This window comes from Gambusia affinis, linkage group LG05 (assembly GCF_019740435.1).
Source record: "Gambusia affinis linkage group LG05, SWU_Gaff_1.0, whole genome shotgun sequence".
Classification (NCBI taxonomy): Eukaryota; Metazoa; Chordata; class Actinopteri; order Cyprinodontiformes; family Poeciliidae; genus Gambusia; species Gambusia affinis.
Window position 1 is genome coordinate 27,698,211 of NC_057872.1, and position 22,104 is coordinate 27,720,314.

Sequence of the window (22,104 nt, forward strand, 5' to 3'; positions counted from 1 at the left end):
GCCTGTAATAGCTTTAGGTCACAGTGTAATCAAAGGTGCTCCAGTAAATGCCTCCTCCACATTGGCAGATGGCAATGATCAGGTCTCAACCCCAGCAATGACCAACAATGTTGTGCATGGACGGGATGTTGGTAGCAAGCTACTGCTCTCCAAAAATTACACTGCTTCACATTTACTGATTGACTGTTTGAAGGAATAAACCGGACATCTGACGAAGAAACCAAATTAAAGATCAGAATAACCTGCAATGTTTCAATGGAGGAAAGCTGTACATTACAGGAAAGCTGTTTAGTGGAGCCAAATGAATTAGGTCATTTAATGTTTCAAAAGAAAATAAGCACCGAGGATGGTTCTAAAGGCAACATTGGAAAGTTGATAGTTCAGTGAAACCTGCAGTTTATTTAGTCTTACAAATTGTACAATTACTTTGAAAACTTGCATAACTAACATAAATTTTCAGATGTTTTATGATGGCATAATTGATCATCAAAAAATTAATCTACAAACAAAATGAAAGGAGGGATGAAAATATGAGATATAGAGGTGAAGTAGGAAGGAAAAAGAGGAAAATGGTTCATTCTGAAATAAGAAACAAAGCAGCAGCAGAGGAAACACTTTAAGGAACAGGCAACTGAAATGTTCAAATATACGCAAGACATTTTGGCAAATACAGGAAGAAGTTAAGTATCCAGAAACTGTCCCACACGTCAGAGTTTGCCAATTACACATCTGTTTCCAGAAGTCAGCAAAGCATAACAGAGGACACACCCTTGGCTTGTCCAACCTTGACCAAGAAGCTCCAACCGCAGCTGGCAAGCTCCGAGTTCACACACCCAAAACACCTCACTAACTAGAGCGCATGTCTCCTGTGTATGAATCTGTATAGAACATGTATTTTTAGTTTGCAATATAAATAAATATAGAGTGTGCCTCAACCCACCAGCTCATGTTCTCTCATGTTACTTTATATGAGCCAAAGAGCATAATTGGGAAATTGCCGGAAAAATTGCTAAAAATGTTTTAAACCTCTAAAAACTGTGGTTTGATAATACAATAATACTTCAAACTCTGAACATCTCATGGAAAGAGCCATATCTTGACTCAAGATATGGCTGCCCACCCAAACTGACAAGATGAGCAAGGAGAGCATTACTCAGAGAAGCAGTGAGGAAGTGCATGGTAACTCTGGAGGAGCTGCAAATACCCACAGTGAAAGATTTACATTTATTAAAAAAAACTGGCTTTTATGGAGGAGCCTGAAGCAGAGACCCTTATTTTCACAAAAAAAACCCAGTGTTTTTTTCACTTCGAATGATGCACTAATTATGATCTTACAAAATGGGGGGAAAAAAAGTTCCAAGGATGAAAGTATTTTTGCAAGTAGAAAGTGTCCACAGGTGCAAGAGGCTAATTTCAAGGTGATCCTTTGCTGGAGGATAGTAATATTCCTTGAATAGGATGTGTGAAAAGTGAAGGATCTGACAATGACTTGAAGGCATTGAGATAAATACTCTGAACTACACATCACAAATGTAGAGCACATTCACAATCCTAAATCAGGATTTGTAACTTATATCACATCAAAATTGTTAAGGACATTTGATGTGATCAGTGACTTCAGTTCAACTATTGACTAAGATAAGATCTTAATCTGATGCATGTGTAGCAGACAGCTGGAACTACTAACTTTAACTACATCAAGGCTGTGCGCATCAGCGTTACTGCTGGGTACCGTGTTGACCTTGTGACCCCTGTGGACAACCACCGAAGAGAACTTTCATATCATACTTTTGTTTTTTCCCCAACACTGACAAGTTTGCTTATTCCATACATACGAGGACATAAATACTTTTTAACATAAACTTCACTCGCTGACAAAGATTTAGGTGCAGTCTAATTAGGTTTCTAGTACTGAATGTGGAAATATTCCTACCCCTTTGCAAAATAATACAGTTGACAGGTGTCACATGACTCCTAACTCTTTATGTAAGCAGTAATACACCAAAGTTGACTTAAAACAACAAAAGTCAGGAGTTGCCTGTATTCAGTGACCCTCACACTTAGGAGTTAAAATAGAACCTGAAAGGAAACTCCATCTAAAACTTGAAGTTGGACATTTCTGGGGGGGGAAAAAAATCAGCTTTTTGTTTAGTTAATCAAGACATTAAAGGAAATGAAACCATTTCTGACTAACTTCGTTCTTTAATCTCAAACATAAGCTTTGTGATGACAACAGTATAAGAAGTCTGATCCTAAGATGTGGGCGTTTACAAGACAATCTAATAACAGACACAGGGGAGGTGAATTGTGGGAAATGTCCTGGAGGTTTGTTGTTTGTCTCTAGACTAAACCTCTGCTGCATCACTATAGGCTAAATTTCCTGAAAATATGCATAAACTTCACATAGGCACTCAGCTCTTTATACATCATCGCTTTAGAGATAATTTCTCCAAAACAAATTAGGCTTCCAGAAAACACAAGTGTCCTAATTTAAACTGTTAAAGATAAGCCTTAATTTTTTCACAGATAAGAAATTTCAAGATAAAGTCTGTCTGTTATGTCAGTGTCATAGAAAGGGTAAAAGAACAGCAGCCACAGCTTTTTACAGGGAGCCAAGTTATCCCGGAGATCTTGTCGCTGCCCTGACAGTCGGCACACCAGCAGCGCGTACAGGGCAAGATACTGGAGATACTGTTGCACAGCTGACTGCATGTACGAGGAAGTCAGATCATGAGTTAGTGAGAAAGGGAGTGGCTCCTCTTTAGCAAGGGTGTTAAGAACATGACAATATGCCTAGTCAGGCCTATTTCTCTGAGCAAATGAACTATATCCCTGCCATTCATTTATATGCCCCTAAAGTTGTCCCTTTTTCTTCTCTTCTAACTTTCTTCTCCTGTTTGTCCTGCCTAACTAAAGCACCTCCTTCTATTTTCACTCTAAGACAGCCAGTGCATTCATAACAAGTCAACAAGAGTCAATTATATAATTTAACAAGCATTACATAGCTGCTAAAATACAATTATGGCCAATAGCTAAAGAAAAAACGCAAGCAGGGTTCTTTTTTTTTTGTTTTGTTCATTGCTTCACACAACATACCTTACACGCTGTTCTTTGTTTTTGCTGCAAAAAGGAAACATACTCCTGTAACATTGTTTTAGTGCAATAAGCTTATCGTGGTTTTCCTTGGACTCGGCTGCTGCAGGGAGTCGATGACCTTCTATTCAGACATTTTTAATGATATTGAACAGCCACAGCCCCCTAAATGTCTGTGCAAGGCTTTCCAGAGTCTGTTTACATTGTAAAGATGATAAACGAGGTACCCCAAATAACAAGCTGCGAATTTCTCCCACATCCCTGCACACACATTCAGCAAAGCTTAATAGGCTTTTGGCTTATTTGCTTGTTTCCTTTCAGCTAAAGCTAACTCCAGTCTCCTACTCCAACTAGCTGCCACCCCCACCCGCTCTCGCCTCCTCACCCCCATAAAGAGGTCAATGGCCTCATGGAAACAGTTGATAGGCCGGGGGAAATCGACTGGCATGGATTGGCAGTTCAGAGTGAACCTCCAGCTTGGCCTAACTGCTTCCATGTGTATGAGGGAAAGTTTGGGTATGTGTGCAGTTGTAATTGCCAAGATTAAACAAAGAAATCACTGATTAGCCTTTTTCGGCAAAAGAAGAAAAAAAGAACCTAACCCTGACTCATTCAGTCTTTCAATTATGTGGATTAGTGTGTGCAACAGGTTCATCTGAGCTTCTGCTGATTTAAAAAAGGCACCAAACAAAGCTGGAATATCAGGGTTTGTGTCAAATATTCCTGGAAGGAATGTCAGGCTATCCAGGATCCAAGCCTGTAAACCAAAAGTGCCTCTGCACTCACACAAATGTGCACCTTGGCTCACAATGCTGAAAATCTTAGACCCATGCATAACAAAAAGGCAATAAATGACTCCACCCACTCCTTATGCAGTCTATGAATAATTATATCGAACGCTACGTTTTAGAAGTGCATTTATATCTAAGGAGAAATAATAACTTGGCCCTGACTAATGCTGATATTTATCATTCAGTAAAAAAACTCAAGTGAAAATAGCTCTCTTCTCATTTAGCGTCATGTTTCAATAGCTTTTAAAAAGCATCCAGATTAGCCACAAAGCATCAATGTAGATGCTGTTTCTCACACCAAGCCAGAAAGAGAGAATGAAAAAAACACTAGAAGCTGATTAGAATCATGAATATTGACTTGCTTTCTTTACAATAGCAAACCTAACAGTACAGATGAGGCAGTTAATCAGTCAGAGAGCTGAACCAATTAGATTGTCACTTGATCAACTGACTGGTGATCAGCTTGTCAGTTACTGAATAATCACATTTTTTTGCATCAAAACAAAGAACTCCAACAATGTCCAGGTTGTAGATGCATAAACTAAAAGCATGGATGTTTTTTTATTCTTTTACTTTGCATGTGTTATATAATATGCATAAACACACACTCCATACAATAACGAAATCAATCTAAATTGTAATCCGGAGCTCGGACTCCATAGAAAATGAAACATTAGGATCAGCCAGAAGCAGCCCGACTGTTTAACCTTTACTTACTACGGTCCATGGAGGCCTTTTAATAATTCATCTGAATAAACTAAGAGAAATGCAAAAGAATGATCACCATCTCATATGAAGATGGCAAAATGTAATATAGGTATCAGATAAAGTGGCAAGGAAAACAATATTTCAAGAAGTCCAACTATAGAGAGAGAAGGCTGTTTTTATCCTCTGGCCTCCTAATGGATGATGCAATATAAATAGTCTCCATCTAATAACAATGGCATCCAAATTATTTTTGGTATGTTACAATGCCAAAGCACTCCTCAAGAAAGGTTTTAAGAAATGATATACAGATTATTTTAAGCTGGCAATGATTTCCTGCTTTATTTTTGTGGCTTTCCTCTCCACTAATTTATTTGTATGTGTATGATTTCAGCATGCAAAACTCTCATACATGTCATGTTGGATTAAAGCACCAAAAAACACAAACTGCAAGCTTTAATGATAGGATGGGGTTATGTCTAGGCCATATAAAATGATAAATCTTTGTGCCTAATAACAGAGTGGAAATGTTTACTTACAGAGTTGTAGCCCATGTGTGAAAAACAGACATTTATTACATTACGACTAATACAGGACCCATTGTTTGGGAATGCTACAGTTCAACACACAGTCTAACACACTGTCCTCACACATTCACTTCACTGAAGGACCTTTCAACCCCCACGCTCCTCAAAAGTAAACATCGTCTGCAGAGTCCAGTCTCGCTTTTTCCACTCAGACCATCAAATGAAAGAGCTCATTCTCTGTTTCCTCTCACTCACACACACTCTATCCCATCAGTTCACCAGCCGTCCGCCTGACTCACACTTAACCAGATTGATGTAACCCTTTCCACTTGGCACTTTCCCCCCCTCCCACAGTGTGCAAAGAAACAAACCACTGCAGCTTCAGGTTAAACTTCCACAGATTAAAACCTCTAATCTTCAATGGGACATTTAAACTAGACTTCAGCATCTGTGGGGTCTGAGCCAGTCATTTGCTTACATATGGGAGGGTGGGTAGGTTAACGTCACCCCTGCAAATACTTCGACCACACATGCTGTGAGGTGAACGGGCCTCCTTATCTGACTCCACAGCAGAGACTGGCAGGTGAATACACTGAGGGGCTTGTGTGAGCAGATTCCTGCCTCATGAAGGTATCAGAAAGGAAATCATCATAATAGATGATGAGCATGCTTTCATTGATTATTATTGGCAAATATTACCCATATGATGCAGAGCTTGTGGGTTATAATTTATGACAAGCAAGAGAAACAGATCAAGGTTAGTAACGGCTCTGAGAACAGGTGAGAAGGAGGGGATTTTATAATAATTTGAAAGAGGATCAAATGTTGCCAACCAGGCAGTGCATGTGAGTAAAAGCTTTAAAAGGCTTACTAAGGTCCATTCCCACCAGCCCGTTTGGCCAGAACGTCCAGTTCATTTGGGGAAGTATAAAAGTTCAATTAAACTCTGATGTGGACAAAACAGCAAAAATCTGGTCCACCTAAAAACCTCAGTCTCTGTTGAGCTTAAGTAAACTCTGGTGTGGTTTGAATGCATATTTGCATTCACACCAGATTGCTCCAAAAGCAGGAAGAATACTATAACCCAGGGAATTCTGTTTAAATATTAATAAAACAAACTTGAGTATAGCGCTAGCAGAAGCTTGTTATCTTTTAGCAATGAGAGAGAGAGAATACCTATGACTACTCCATCTTTTAGTTTACACCTCTTCTTCAGAGGTTTTCATGTTATTTTCTTTGGTGGTTCTTGGTTCAGCTCCACCACAGGTGAGGGGGTGAATAGGTTTTCATTTAGTTTGGATCATTCGGCAGTGCAGTGTGAAAGCTAACAGGGTCTGGAAATGTAACAAAAGTAATTTTGGTCCCCAATAAAACAGAGTCTACTGGACAAGGAGGTGTGAAAACATCTTTTAACTCAACAGTTTTTATTCTTCAAAGAAAAAAAGAAAAGAAGATTAATCTAAACAGAGTTGACTAAGACCAAATTTGTAGATTTGTTTTAAATTGAGTGCCAATTCTAGTTTCAGCAAATAAGATTGACTGCAACAAATCTGATAAGGATCCTGTTCGATTACTGACCATTTGTTTCTGCAGGGGAAATGGAGGATGACCAATACACAAAGACAAAGACATGTCTTGAAATCTCTTTGCAGCTTATTAAATTCAGCATAATATATGAAAATCCAAGAAAACCAAAACAAACTAGAATTTAGAAACATTTTGTACAAGTCTCCATCTTCCATCTCTTAAAGAGGAAGATGAATCATAAAGTCCACAACAAAACTGTGATTCCTCAAATCTACATCAATGATACATTCTGATTTTATCACAGTTTTCTCTTCAACTTTACTTTGCTGCCAAGGTGATTGATCGTTTAGTTTTCTTTTATTTGCTCTTGAAAAAAGAATAAAACTATCAGAAATTCTTTAAACATTTGTCTTTGCATTTTGTAACTTTTTCTAGTTAGTGTCAGACTTCTTTTAGAGAATGTTTGTCACAAATATATTAATCAAAAACAAAAAAAGGTGTCTAATTCAAGCTGTGCACCTGTTGTCTTTTCTAAATATCAGTTTTAAGCACTTAAAAGATAAACTATATGAATATATATTGTTTCTGCATCTTCATCAAAAGGACACAACACAGTTTTACAGGGGTGGGCAATCCTGGTCCTCGAGGGTCGGTGTCCTGCAACTCTTAGATGTCTCCCTGGTCCAACGCACCTGAATCCAATAGCTGAATCACCTCCTCAGTGTAGTCAGGTTCTCCAGAGTCCTGCTAATGACCTCATTATTTGACTCAGGTGTGCTGAAGTAGAGATACATCTAAAAGTTGCAGGAGACCGGCCCTCGAGGACCAGGAGTGCCCACCCTTGGAACAGGTACAAGACAGCACTTTTGCAAAAGCAATGCATGGAAGCTAAGAGTTTGATTCAGCCTTTATCAAGCCCCAATGAAATGTGTAAAGCAGGTGGAGATGGACATTCAGCTGTAAAGCCATATCCAAAAATCTGAGTCAGGTCTATGCAAGATTTATACAGAATCCCTACCTATAAACTACATAGGCTGCCATGTCCCTTTTGTTCTCTAATTATAGTTTTAATCTTGGTGAAAGGAAAACAAATACTCAAAGAAATTGGTGAATGAATCAAAGTAAATAAACTGATGCATTTATCTTCTTGTTGCCTGAAGTCAGAATGTGACAACAGCAAAATGATGGTTAAACCTTACATAATAAATCTGCTCCTGTAGCATCAATGATCGAAATCATATCCACAGAGTAACAGCCTAGCCTATGTAGAAGACGAGGGAAGCACAGATAGAGGAAAACAAAGTCACACAAACAAGACTTGCCTGTTTTTTATTTGGGTAATGGGAAGGTATCCAAAGTTAATAAAAAAACAAAAAACAAAGTCAGCTCAAATTATTCCAAGTAGTCTATCAATGTCAGAAGTTAATGTCAGAGTTTCATCTGGAGTACCCTTTAAAAGCTGTTTAAATAACCTCATCACATCCTCAAAGCATCTGCAGAGGGCCATTTAAATTAAAAAACAACAGGATCCTAAAAATGAAGCAGCTTAAAAGGAATTCAGTCATTGTTAAATTTATTACATTCACCTGTGGCGGCATGTCTCCTCTTTCTGGGTTGACATTATTTGCATTGTTTTGTCTACTTCTGTTGCTCTAAAGGACAAAAGAGGCAGTTGACCTCAATATGACTTCCTCCTATAAAATGTCTGACAATATTTTTCAAAGTTCAACTCAACCAACAAGCACAAACATGTGATGCATAGATACCTATAAATAGATCTATACCTCAGTATCTGCAGTTACTGAGGTATAGATGAAACAATGCTTCACCAAGCCCTGGAGGTTTTCCATGTTCTGGCACACTACAACCACTGACCGTGCATTTTACTGAGATCCTATGTGAAAAATCAACATTAAATAGTGCATAACTTTTTTACAAGTAAAAATTTAAAACATTTGATGCACATTTGTATTCAATGCTTGAGTCAACATTATTTAAAATCATAAATAATTATTGTTTTTTTGTCTTTTAAGCTAGCTCTCAGTCACCTTTTCTCCTCTAAACAACTGAACTTTTCTGCCTGTTCTTTTAACAAGAAGCTTCTTGTCAAATTGGATGGACAACATTTATAAAATGCCTTTTTTTAGGTTTTGCCAGCGATTCTCTATTTAATTGACATCTGAACTTTGACTAGGACATTCTAACACAATAATATGCTCCAACAGAAAACACTCTGCAGCTTTTCTGATCACATGTTTAGGATTACTGTCCTGTGAGAAGGTGAACCTTGTCCCCATTCTCAAATGGTTATTGGTTTCTCACAGGTTTTCTTCAATGATTGCAGTCAAAGAAAAGCTTCCCCAAAGCATGACGCTGTCATTCCCATATCTCAACAGGGGAACCCTGGTTCAGGGTAAAGAGCAGTGTCAGCCTTCAAGGCCAACAAGATAAATGTATAAATTTGCTGATTTCTAAACTGCAGCAGGTTGCAGTGGATCTTATTTAGGTGTAAAAAAAAGGGGCTGAATCCAAGTATAAGACAAACATTTTTTTATGCTAATTTAAGGAAAGTGAAAGTATTTTTCTCCTTCCATTCTACAAAAAAATATTTCTTTGTGTTGGTCAATCATAAAATAATAAAACAAACTGTGATGGAATACTTTCTGTACTCTAATACCAATACAAAGACTGTTCAAATCAAAATGATGTACTTTAACAACTTAACTAACAGCTCACTAATCTTCTTTTGTACATTTAAATCCATGAGCGATCTGTGCAAACAACTGCAGAAACACACTGTGGCACGTTGCAGCTTGCTGCCTCACAACAGCACCGGGAACAGCTGCGGTTTTTAGATCGGTTTTAACTTTTGTTGTAGGTGCAGCATGGCAAAACCACCTTCCCGTCAACTCCACTGCATGATTATGTGTGCCTTTACCCCCACTCCGAACACTGAGTTCATTCAGGAGGAATCAGTGGATTTCGGTGCTGACCCGCGGAGACGAGAGGAGCAGCCCAGTCCATTCTGTCTCTCATTATCTGCTGCCTGTTCGTCAAACTAACTGCAGCCAGAGAAGAATACCTGCGTTCACTTTGAAGTCCGTGCCTGACTATAGTAAATTATTAGCTCTCCTGCAGCACAGCTCCAGGCCCTCAAGACACCCCCAGGCGGTTCAACTGTGGGTGCCCTTACCTGTCATTCCAGCTGTTGGGCATCTCTCATTGAGGCTGACAACAACTGTTACACCTCGCAGTGGTACTACGCAGGTTCATCATTCTACTTTCTGAGAGGCAGTTGATGTGGGCGAGTTTATGCAGGTCTATAACAATGGGTAGAGCAAGAGACAGGGAGGTTGGGGGGAGAGGTAAGGGGAAGAGCAGCACTGCAGTTCAAATTAAATAGCCAACATTCCTTTAAAAGGAAGCAAAGGTAGCCTTTGGGTTCCAGACAAGCCTTAACTTGCAAAGCATGGGTAAATGACAAGTGCAGCGCTCCTTCCAGTCTGACAGAGAGCAACAGGAAGTGGCAAGGCCTGTTTCACATAGGGCTTCTCGAGTGCAGCGCCTAGCTGGGAACACGTCACAGTCTCTGAAACCACCAGCGCCAACCAACACCCTTCCCAAACAGCGTCTAATAACGAGCAGACCCAATCGTTCTAAACATCCAGAGGAAAAAAATTAAGAGTTTTCCCCGACAGAAGTTCAGGAGAAATACTCAAAGGTTGGCAAACTGGCTCCACGTCCTTTTCTTTGGAACGTATGATTAATAAAATCTTAACCCACCGCGTTTCACCAACTGAATCTTCAGTCGATGACTGCAATCAGATAATGAAACTGCTCTGCTATACGTACAGTACTTAGAGCTTCCTGTGAAGGCAGGAATCCCTCTGCAGCGCAAATAAAACCCGACGTCCTTTAGGTTTTGCAAGGCAAAAATCATCACTGACAATCAATTATGTATAGACAGATTATTGACCTCTGTCTGCACTGAGGCACCCAGTCTATACTGTCTGATCTGATGATGAGTGGTACAGAAAGGCAGCAGGAATCCACAATTTCTCATGTTGAGCAAAAACAGCATTGAGGGAAAAACAGCTGATTAGATCTGGTATTTGTTGTTCCAGAGACTGTGACTGAATGCTTGTTTTAAAATTATAGATATGGCATCAAAATGTTATTCAGCAATGGCAATACAGTACAATGACTACACTTCTCTGCAGAAGAACATCCACGGCCTGGTTCCTGAGTGAACAAAACCTGGCAGGGTCGAGGAAATAATTCATCCCATGCACAGAAGGAGAGGTCTCACAACAGGACGAAGATCACAAGCCATCGTCTTTGTTTCTGACCTAAATTTGTATCTCTATATCTATAGTGTCCTACTAAAGTATTCATACCTCTGAATATTTTACCTTTGTCATGCTGCAAGTGCAAACATGAATGTAATTTAGCTAGTAGTTGGCCACTTCACTGAAGTGGCCTTTATGGAGGACTGTGATGAAAAAAGACATAAGAAGTGTGTTAAGAGTTTACCACAAGCAGTAGTCTGTTGTGACAGATGAGAAAAAAAACTGACATTTTTAGCAAAAACACCAACCCCACTGTGAAACATGGTTGTAACATCAGGCTGTGGGTGTGCTTTTTCCAAAAACTACAAAAAATATGGTCAGCTTTTAATGGTAAATGAGCATGGCTAAATATGGAGCAATTCTGGAAAAAAATGCTATGTTCAAAGACTAAACAGGAGTACACTGACCCTAAACATACAGCCAGAGCTACAATGGAAAGGTATAAGCAAATTTATGTGAACCTTTAAGGTTTACATCTTAAACTATTTTGCAAATAAAAATGTCCAAAATTGTTGGTTCCTATAGTGCAAAGCTGGTGGACATTTATCTTCCACAGCATACGGTTGTAAATGGTTTCATAACGTACTGACTTAGCAGGGTTGAATATGATCAACTTCTGTCTCTGCTGAGAAAAGGCATTCCACAACATGATGCTGCCACTATCATGTTTCAGCTAGGGGCTCTCGAAATGTCGTTTGTTCACAACTGTTCTCAAACATTTAATGCCTTACCAGCAGCTGAGTTCACTGATTTTAGCTTCCACACAGGTAAACCTTACACAGACAATTGTTTGCAATACATTTTATTTAGGTGCATCAGGATAAATGAAGATAGGCACTGCAGTTTGTACCAACGTTGGTAGTTTTTCCAATTCCCTTCCAAAGTTTTCTCAAACCCAGACCCTTGAAATGTAGCTGCATCTGGTAACTGTTCTCAGAGCAGTGCTGGAGAAAGCAGCTCTCATTTTTGCCAACCTTTAGCCTTGGTCGGCCTGTTTCCACTGGGCTACTTTGACTTGATAAATTACAAAGAAAGGAGGGGCGAGCGGGGGACACTATTTGAGGGAGATAAAAACATAGATTTCACAAGGTCACCTGCAATAAACCTCCCACTGACAACCCATTACACAACATGCCTCCCTTTGAGAATATTAAAATGATTTGTGGTATTAGGATAAAACCGAAACCGACTCGAATAAATCCAGAAAATACACAACATAACTCCGCTGCTGCTACCTGAAGAAGTTTTCTCCAACTGTCTGCAAACACAAAGCTCCTGACAGTGAGTCCAGTGCTTAAGCAGAAGCAGAAACTGTCCGTGTGGCATGTGAACTGTCTGAAATGTTAAAATAAAGCAGTTATTAACGAGGATGCATTTAGCTGCAGCGCAGTCAGCCATCCGAGCACAGGATTCCGGTATGTGAACGCTACCGTCTGCCGCTCGGGCTGAGTGAGTGGTAAGGGGGAGCAAAGCCATTACTCTCCGAGAAACAAATATCTCTTCCAATGGCGACTTTAAACTCACCAAGTAGAGGCGAAAAAGCTCCAATAGATTATTATGTTGACTGGAAATTGATTAAAATTATTTACTCACCGACTAATAAAGAGAAAACGACGGCTGTAGCGCTCTAATGGGTTTCCTGTTCGAAACTTGCCGAGTGTCAGTGGGGGAAAAAACACACTACGCGGAAGTACACATCAAAAAAAGGAAAAAGCAAAGAAAAAAGGGGCTCACTGTAACAAACTGTAAAAGTAACAAAGTAGAGTTTAAAATTAAGCAAATAGTTACATTTTATTTTATACTATTATGAAACGATACTACTGTTTCTTTTATGTTTCTGTGTGTACGTATTCCTAGTTTGCCCGTGATATGAAAATGTGAACGACTTGTTTCCGCACTGTGTTACACAGTAAATAGTCCCCACCTATCCCTTTCTGCCAACCTGAACCACATCTAGGTTTACCATGTCCAAATTTGTGTACATGATAACATTATTTTGGCCAAAATACAATATAACCAAGCTCACGTCAATAAATGCGCATTTTCCCATGGAAAAGTGAATTTGTTAGATTCTTAGGGAAAGCTGGAATATTAAATAAAGAATATAATTTTGCCAGCGATTTTTTAGTTATTAATATAGTTTACATGTGTTTATTTTGTTAAGATATACATAAAATATTGTTTATGCCGAAAGAGTGTTATTTCATGCTAACTCTTCTTTAATTAATTTGATAAGTTATACTGTTTTTTCCTTTCTATGAATGACATTCTTTTGCTGTATGTGGCTGTTTGATGAGCTTGTGATTGTGTTGGCCGGGCTTAGTGTCCAAAGTAAACATATCTTCTTGATTAATCCTGTTTATTGCATTCCCTTAGCGCCACACTGTGGAAAATCATTGCTCCTACTCAACCAGGGTTTTACTTACAGTGCTGATGAAACAGCTGACTTGAGCTCTGAACTAAATTAAACAAATACATAAATGGAGTCAGGTACATGTTATCAATAAACACAACTCATGGATGAATTTAAAGATGCCTCTACTGCAAGTAAATAAATAAAAAATACCTAGAAGGATCTGCTAAGAAGGGAATAACTGCATAAGGTAAATCTATTTTTTCTGTATGTAATGATTTGCATCCTTGTAGAATAAAAAAAGAATAATTTCAATGATCTGTAAACTGTAAGGCTACAAGCATTGGGAGCAGTTGGTCTTCATATTTCCTAAAAGCCTTGTTTCAGCTATAAATAGAAAATAAAAATATTTGGGAATAATTATAATATATACTACTGTTATTATTATTATTATTATTATTATTATTATTATTATTATTATTATTATTATTATTATTATTATTATTATTATTATTATTATTATTATTATTATAGTACCTGTATTTTATTACAGAGCTACCTTGTTAACTTATTGAGGTAATTGTTTTAACTGACTTGTATTAAAAACTGTTTTATATCCTACAGCAATTAATGATGATTTAATTTATGAATGGACCTGTTTATTGCTATTACCTAACAAACAGATTATTTGTTTTGTAATTTAGAAAAAAAAATGAATCAGAGAAAAATGAGGAAAAAAATGTCAGACAAATGCTCAGTGTTTTTGAATATGTTTAAAGTTGATGGATATTTTTTGTTAACTGAATCAAATATTTTGGATGTATTTGTAGAAACTCCCAAATACTTGAAATTAATATCCTTTTTCTGCATGTGTATTTTCTGCACCCAAATTCCGATTTGTAAAACAAAGTATATTAGGTAGGAGGAAATAGCTATACATTTAAAATGTGGAGAAGCAGAAATAGAACATAATTTAAAAACAAATTATGAAGAACAAATTGCTCAAAGTTAAATGTTCAGCTTCCAGAGGCCTTTTTGATATTCAGGATAAAATGTGCATTGATAACAAAGGGCTACTAGACAAAAGTCAAGCACACATTTGGTCAGTTAGTTCTGGATTCATGATCTAGGCATGAATCCAAAACCTAATGCACTTCTGTCTGTGTATTTACACACTCCTTTCACTTTAAGAACCTCTTCCCATTTTGTCATCCTAATTGCTTTCACATCAGTCCATTCATTCATTCCATAAACTCACCAGTAGCCTGGTATCCAGAATAATATTTATTGCTTTTGAAGATATTCATCTTTTTCTTCTTCTTTTTGCAAATTCCTTTTTTCCCCCTTTACAGTAAAATAAACAAAGATGATCAGTAGACTCACTGCATTTTCATTTTGTGATGTGTACACACACATACACACAGGAAGGAAACAGTATTTACAGCTTGGAATTTCACACAAAGGTGACTTGTGACCTTTCCCGGAACAACTCAACAAAACATAAAGCTTTACAGTAAGTTTACAATAGAGCTTTTACAACGGATCCTTGAAAGTGACACTGTCTGGCAAACCAAAAGCAGCTATAATGAAGGAACTGTACAACAGAGTCAGAGAAATAAATATTTTTTTTGCAATGTTTTGAAATGGTCTGTTTCTGCAGAGATGAAAAAAGTAACACCGACTTAAAAATAACCAAAGCAGAGTTTTGAGGATCATTTAAAAAGATGCAAAGACCAATAACAGTAATATTTGACTAATTACAATAGCTTCACACTGGCTTAATGCTAACTAGAAAAATACGTTTTCCAGTATGCTTTTTTAAAATCCAGAGGTTTTTTCCCCACCGGGCAAGTCGTAAAAATGATGAAAGTGGACAATTACTGGAATTTGGGTCAACGGAAATCAGAAATCAAAAAGCATAAGCTAGAGCTCTTTCTTCACTTTCAGATGGCAGATCTTCTTCCATTAATAGTTTAAACCTTGACACACCGACGCTTATAATTTTCCAACATGTTTAAATACTGAAGTAAATCACAACAATACAGGTAAATCTTATCATAGACGAATGATAATTAAATGTCATGTACACCATATTAAAATATATACACAGAAATATTCATACAAATTTTAAACTGATGCAGCTTACTCATCTGTCTTTTTCATTCCTGTTGGTAAAAAGTGCAGCAACAAATAAATATTCAGAGTGATACAGTGGAAACTGAATAAATAATGTAACTTTTTGTATTTGAATAAAAACACTTAAAACTGCGCTTACAAACAAAAAAATATATATACTTATATTTTTTTTGGAGGATTAGTTTATACAGAATACAGTATGTTGAAAACATATTAAAACTCCTTTCACCTTTTCTTACATTTAGTCCCATCGCAATTACAAAATTCCAGATGTTCTATTAAAATGTTTTTGATTAAACACAAGGTAATGAAGAGGTAAGAAAAAACCATGGTTTTCAAAAAGTGTGGTGTGCATTTAGAAGACCCATGATAACTCTGGAAGAGCTGCAGAGATCCACAGCTCAGATAAGAGGATCTGTTGGCTAAACAACTATCGGTAGTCCACTCCACAAATCTGGTCTTTATGGAAACATGGCAAGAAAGCCATTAATGCCAAATCACCTTCAAAATATGTGGAGTGTGATATTTTCAAATGACACCAATATATATATGTGTGTGTGTGTTTTACCTAGATGCAAAGTGCTATGTGTAGCAGAAAACTAAGATCCTGAACGCATCATGCCTACTACACAGGATGGGAGCAGCAACATGATGTTGCAGCGTTCACTTCAGCAGGGACGGGGAAGTTAAACTACGTTCAATCCTCTGAGAAAACTTGCTAAAAGCTGCAAAAGACTTAAAACTGGAGCAAAGTTTCAACTTTTAACAGCACAGCAACCTTAGCCACACAACCAGAGGTACAATACAATGATTCAGATTTGCATGGATGAAATGTTTAAACCTGTATCTATGTTGATAGTTTAATGAATGCACTCCGTTTAGTCTGACCGAGCTGGAAATATGTTGTAAAGACGAGAGACAAAAAAAAAAAAAAAAAATACTCCAGATGAGCAAAGTGGTTGAAACATTTTCCAAAAGACCAGCTGAATGGTGGTTTTAAAATGTTAAATTTAGGGCTGCTAATTGCACATTCACACCACACTTTTTGGATTTTTAGTTGTAGAAGCATTTGAAACTTGCATTTTTTAAAATCAAGAATTAATACAATAACATACTAAAGTCTGTGCTTGTAGTGGAACAAAATGTGAAAAAGTTCAAGTCGTGTGAATAATTTTCAAAAGGGACTGCATTAAGTTAAAGCCTGTGAAAAGTATTGCCTAAGACAACCACTAGATGGCAACATTTGACTATGTCTTAATAAATTATATTTTAAACGTACTTAAATATGAATATATATTAAGTCCCAAGAAATTAAATGCATATTTGTTAAATTTGAAATTTGTTTTGAATTTTCCTATTTATTGGTGTATGCTCATATTTTTACAGCCAGAACTGATCGGCAATTTACCACCTTGTCCTCTTGTCAAAGTTCTCTACAGACAGCAAATTGAAGAGTTCTTGCACTCACTCAGTGTGAAAAATCAAAACAGAAAAGGCAAAATGAAAAAACTGACACCTTAACAGCTAAAAATATTGTATTCTAATCTGGAGGAGACAGCAGGGTGATAAATTAAAACACTTACACAGCAAACAGGGAAACAGCAGTTTCAGAAGTGTTGGACTGAAGTGCTTCACCTGGAAAAATAATAATCAGAAGTGAACAAAGATTTGACTGATTGCAACAGGAAAAAAGAAGAGAGTTATCAGAGCGTAGACCGGCCAGTATGATCAGATAATGTCTTAGCTATGGATCATTTTCAGAGTCTCTGCCTCCCTGTGTCTGTCATGCAGAGCCATGGAAGGAGAGAGTGATGGAGGCAGGGAAGGAGGTGGAGGAGTAAGGGGCATCAGGCTCTTCAATGGATGAGGAGACACCGGTGGGGGGAGTGAGGTGATAGGAGGAAGCAGGCTCCCTTTCTTTCCATCCAACACAAGTGGCGACCGGCTCACCAGGTTCGACTCTTTCCCGATGCCAAAGTCATGCTCGTTCTCGTTGTCCGAGCTGCAGTCGCTCAGATCTGTTATCTCCAGGTCTGAGTCTGATTCGGGGTCCTGCTTCACGCCACCCCTCCTCTCGGTGGGGCTCGGCTGGCCCGTCCCGGCTCCGAGGCTGACGGCTCCCAAACCCAGACCGAGGCCTGTGCTGGGAGGATTTGCCTCCACCCTCTCCCTCTCCCCGAGTGTCGCCCCATTGCCGATGTCAGTCCGACCCATCGGCAGGCCGCCTGGGTAGGGTGGCAGGCAGAGCCGAGCCGGCTGACCACCCGCTGTGCCGTTTGTCCCGCCGGTCTGCCCCGGTGCTCCCCTTTCACCTCCGGCAGCCTCCCCTGGGGGAAGCAATGAGGAAAAGGGGTGAGGCAGCTGGGAAAGGCTGCTCTGCAGAGGGTTGGGGTAAAACTGGGAGGGGTAGAGGGAGCCAGGGGGCAGTTTGGGGCAGTTATTGAGAGAGAAGGCCCCTGGGAGGTATGGGTTGAAACTCCAGGGGTAGTCAAAGGGCGGATTGCGGGGGTACGGGCCCAGCAGGGAAGGGGGTTTGGAGTAGCATGGGGCACCTAGGAAAGAAGAGACCCAGGAAAACAGAGGTTAACTCTTGGAAGGGGGCAAAGGTTTCCTGACTTACAAGATCCAAGAATGTTCACTAATTATAACTAGGATTTGCAATTCAAATCAGCAGCCATGGGGGCTAATTCTGGCACAGTTGCTTTCAAAAACCTGATGGTTCATTTATGCATGCCAGTACTGTGTTATACACCCACTTCACACTGCTGCAGAACAGATGTGAGCACAAAGAGTCTGCACTGCAGTAAAAAGTGATTAAACACAGCTCAGATCTTACAACTGATTATTATTATACATGGTTCTGAGAGCAAATATTAAAACAGATTTAAAAAATATCAAATACGTTACTAGATGATATTAGATCAGACAAATGTGCTTCATTGTTGCACAGCATTTTAATTCAAGTCCATGTAAGCATCAGTTCATAACCCAAATAGGAGGTAAATCTGAGGTGAAGCTGCAATTAAATTTTAATGAACAAACAAATACATTGCCTCTCAACCAACCCGACTTCCTACCAAATGACAACCAACTCAGAGATTCTGTCTCTGCTACACCCTCCACCTCTCTCCAAGTCTCACTCTTTCTCTCCCTACCACTCTGTTATTTACTATGCAGGGCTAATTTGACAGCGCTGAAGTCTGTGCGTGCTGGGCCTGGAGTAGCTGGCAGACACATGAATATTGAATCAGTCAGGCAGGCCTCACTTGCTTATGAAAACACAGTAATGGGCGCCCACAGGCCACAAACTGAAGCCTGCACCCTCAATTAGGGCCTTCCTGCCTGGGAAGGGATTAGGACAGCAGGGACACATGGGAGGAGAGAGGAGGGTGTGAAGGGAAGAAGGGGGGATAGGACCTGAGGACAAACAGAGGAGGGAGGAGAGGTGCAGGTTGGCGTGTGTGTGTGAGTGTGTGTGTATCTGAGTGTGTCTGTTTACATGCTACCTTCTCAAGCTTGTGTAGAAAAGAGATACAAGCAAAATCAGATTCATAAGATGCATAAGACGCAAATCCGCATGTTTGTTGACACTCGTTTGCATAGAAGAAGAAAGATGAGTATGCAAAGTTACGACTCAAAACAAGAAGATGATTTCTTCAACCCTGGTCTTGTCTCTTACCTCTGCTCGCCTGCATAATTCACAAGTTAACCAGGTCTCTCTCACCTGCAGCACAGCCTCACTACAGGCTGCTGTGGGACCACTATCACTCTTATTTCCTTTAACAATAAATGTTCATGCCTCTCCATATCCTCTATCTTGACTCTGCTTTCCTCCTTTCTCTCCCTGTACCTCCTACCTTTTGTTTATGGTCTTATCTCTTCTAAAAGTATAAATTCAACTGTTTCTGGAATTGCTACAATTTCGTGTTAGAAATATCTTCTTCAACTCACCTGAACCAAGGAAAGGGAATGTGTCCAGTCTCAGTTTGTCTCCTTCAGGTCCCGGCGGTGCGGAGCCCCGATCAAACAGGGACGTTCCTCTGCCACTATCTGGCAAACGAGGAAACAGGGACTGTATGGCCTAAGAAACAGGAAGGGAGAAGAAAATGTTTAGAAATAGTTTTGATCCACAAATATAAAATTTGATTTAACAATGTTAATATATTTTAATATCCTTAAAACTATTTCTAAGATTTGGTTTACATTTTGTAATGTTACAACCACAAACCTCAATTTATTTAATTAAAGCCAAACTTTAGTGAATAGTTGTAAAACTGAAAGGAAATTTGACATCGTTTTAAAACATTTGACCAGCTCTACCAGCTTTGTATATACTTTGTGCCCATTACAACACTGTTGAAAATTGTTTGTCCTTTTACAGATTTCTTGTTTTTGCTTTCTATTTTGTTTTCTCTGTGCCATTCAAAGGTGGACTTACTGGAGAACATTGGCTCATTGTCCTGCAGCAAAATTTGTGTGTTTTTCCCTGTGTTTTTGAGCTTAAGATCAAAAAGTGATGGCATTTTGTTAATGGTGTCTCTTGAAAATGAAACACTGAATCACAAGAAATGTTCCGATATAAATAAAGGATTAATAATGATCACTTTATTTCATAATTTTATGGTACAAACTAGAAATTATGACACCAGTGGAGGTAAACTATCCAAGTTGAGGTAAACAATAAATATAATCAGATTTAACTGTGTTTCACATCAGTTTTTGAATTTGTTTAGATCGGGGAATGAGGTAATGCTTTTTGAGATCTTTTGGCCTACTTTACTTTTCAATACGGGTCATTCTTAAGTAATTAAGTAGTTAAGTAACCATGGCTACATGTGGTTTGTGAAACTGAACTTGGCTTTCAAAACAGTGGCAAATCCCAGATAATTCATGAGTTAACAAGAGCCTTACATTTACAGCCAAATTAAATTTGAAAGTGTTTGTGTTTTTCTGTTAACAACTGAAATCCCCCTTTTTGTATTTACTCTCTTTGTATGATATCAAAATTTGTTTATTAGTCTTAAAGAGTGAAATAACAGCAACAACTGAACTATCTAAGGAGGAAATGTATTTTCATCACTCATGCTTACCACACTTGTTAAGTTTGGATTAGTAAAAGAAAACTTTTTTTTTTCTCTTCATGATCTACTTTGTATCAGTCTATTACATAAAATCCCAGTAAAATACATTTTAAAAAAGGGCAAAGGTGAAGGTGTGTGAATAGTTTGGCAAGGCATTGGAGCATGCTAAACTGAGTACACAAATTCTTATCCTTTGCTTCTGCACAGTGTTAAGTCAAATGTTGACAGCAGCACCCTACAGAGTGTGATGCAAACAGTGACACAGTCACAGCAAGGACAGGATAAAAGGGGACGCCCTGGGACTCATTGTGAAGATGCAGAGTCTCAGAGATTCAAAGGCTGGAAAAACACAGAGTCAAGTGGAGACCAGCGATTAAGATCGTGGTGACAGAGGATAAACGACAAGAAGAGAAGGATTGTGGGCCAGTTTGAGTAAAAAGGACGCCATCAGGAAGTAGGACAGCTAGTGTGAGTTAGTATATGAGTTTTTTTTGTTTTTTTTTCCTTGAAACGTGATTGAGTGGGAGACAAGTTAAAGTGTAACAGCTGAACCTCTGGAATCAAAGGGACCTCTGGAATCCCTTTGCATAAAGCAAGATCGATAGTATCTGTCACCAAGTTTGAAAGTTGAGACTGTACTTCCAAGCTGGGAGATCTGCGTTGCTTAACAAACCGCATTAATGACCCACTATTGATCTGATCTGACACGGCCCCTTTGCTTATTTCTTTCTTTCTCTTTCTCTCATTTCTTTCATTTTCAGTCATTGACAGATGGATACACCATCGGAGACAGGGATGAGAGAAGAAGAGGGATAACGTCTTCTTTTGTTTTAAGGGCGACTTAAGATCGTCCTGCTCATGTCTCCTTCAGAGTCTGCAACTTCTTATCCCATCTGAGGGAAGGTGCAGACGGAGGATGGATGATTCTCCCTCCAACTTTCTAGTTCTTACCTGATTTCAATACGCTTTAACTTTTGTTGTTTTCAAGCTTGTCATATGAATAAAATGAATATGTATCGCCTGAAAATCTTCAAACAGATTTCAAAAAATTTTAAATACACATAAAGCTTTTTTTTGTCCAAATTATTACACATCTACTTTGTATTCTGATAGAATAAATCTGAGTACAATGCAGCAGTCTCTCAGGCCTCATTGAGATGTGAGCTATTATCCCCAGCTTCCAGGACAATAAATAAAAGATGGGAGTGATGAGTTTCTATCATTCTCTTGTAAAAAGAAAATACACAAGAGGGCAGCAAGAAACGTAACAGCAAAAAATTACAAGAGTGAACTTCGATTACCTGAAATGGATCACTGATAATGAAAAAAATAAAGAGCAAAGAAAGGCGTTTGCCTCTATTTTACTGTTTCTTTCTTTGTTCCCAATTTGTAAGCTTAGACCTGAGCTGTCAGATTTGTCACTGTGCAAATTTATGTTCATGTTCAATAAAAATTGTTGTGTTCACAAACACATATCTGACACTTCCTGGGTGGCGTCCTTAATCCTTAAAATAAAAACATTTTGTATGACCTGATATACAG

General features: G+C 38.6%; 2 protein-coding genes across 14 annotated transcripts in view; both read right to left on the minus strand.

Moving 5' to 3' along the window:
* Nucleotides 1–12,852, minus strand: part of arhgef1b (Rho guanine nucleotide exchange factor (GEF) 1b) — a 46,413-nt gene extending 33,561 nt beyond the window's left edge. For 5 of the 12 annotated variants that reach the window (XR_006370584.1, XM_044116369.1, XM_044116365.1 and 2 more), the window contains exon 1: nt 12,586–12,852. The gene's annotated coding sequence lies outside the window, so the exon portion shown is untranslated. The remainder of the gene's footprint in view (nt 1–12,585) is intronic. The other 7 variants (XM_044116371.1, XM_044116374.1, XM_044116372.1 and 4 more) reach the window with 2 other exon arrangements.
* A 3,633-nt stretch (nt 12,853–16,485) lies between these two features.
* erfl1 (Ets2 repressor factor like 1) overlaps nt 16,486–22,104 on the minus strand; it is a 50,352-nt gene continuing 44,733 nt past the window's right edge. For both annotated transcript variants that reach the window (XM_044116412.1, XM_044116411.1), the window contains exons 6-7: nt 19,433–19,562; nt 16,486–18,033 (exon numbers count right to left, since the gene is read on the minus strand). In XM_044116412.1, coding sequence (XP_043972347.1) covers nt 17,222–18,033; nt 19,433–19,562 — 942 coding nt within the window. In that variant the 3' untranslated portion in view covers nt 16,486–17,221. The remainder of the gene's footprint in view (nt 18,034–19,432; nt 19,563–22,104) is intronic.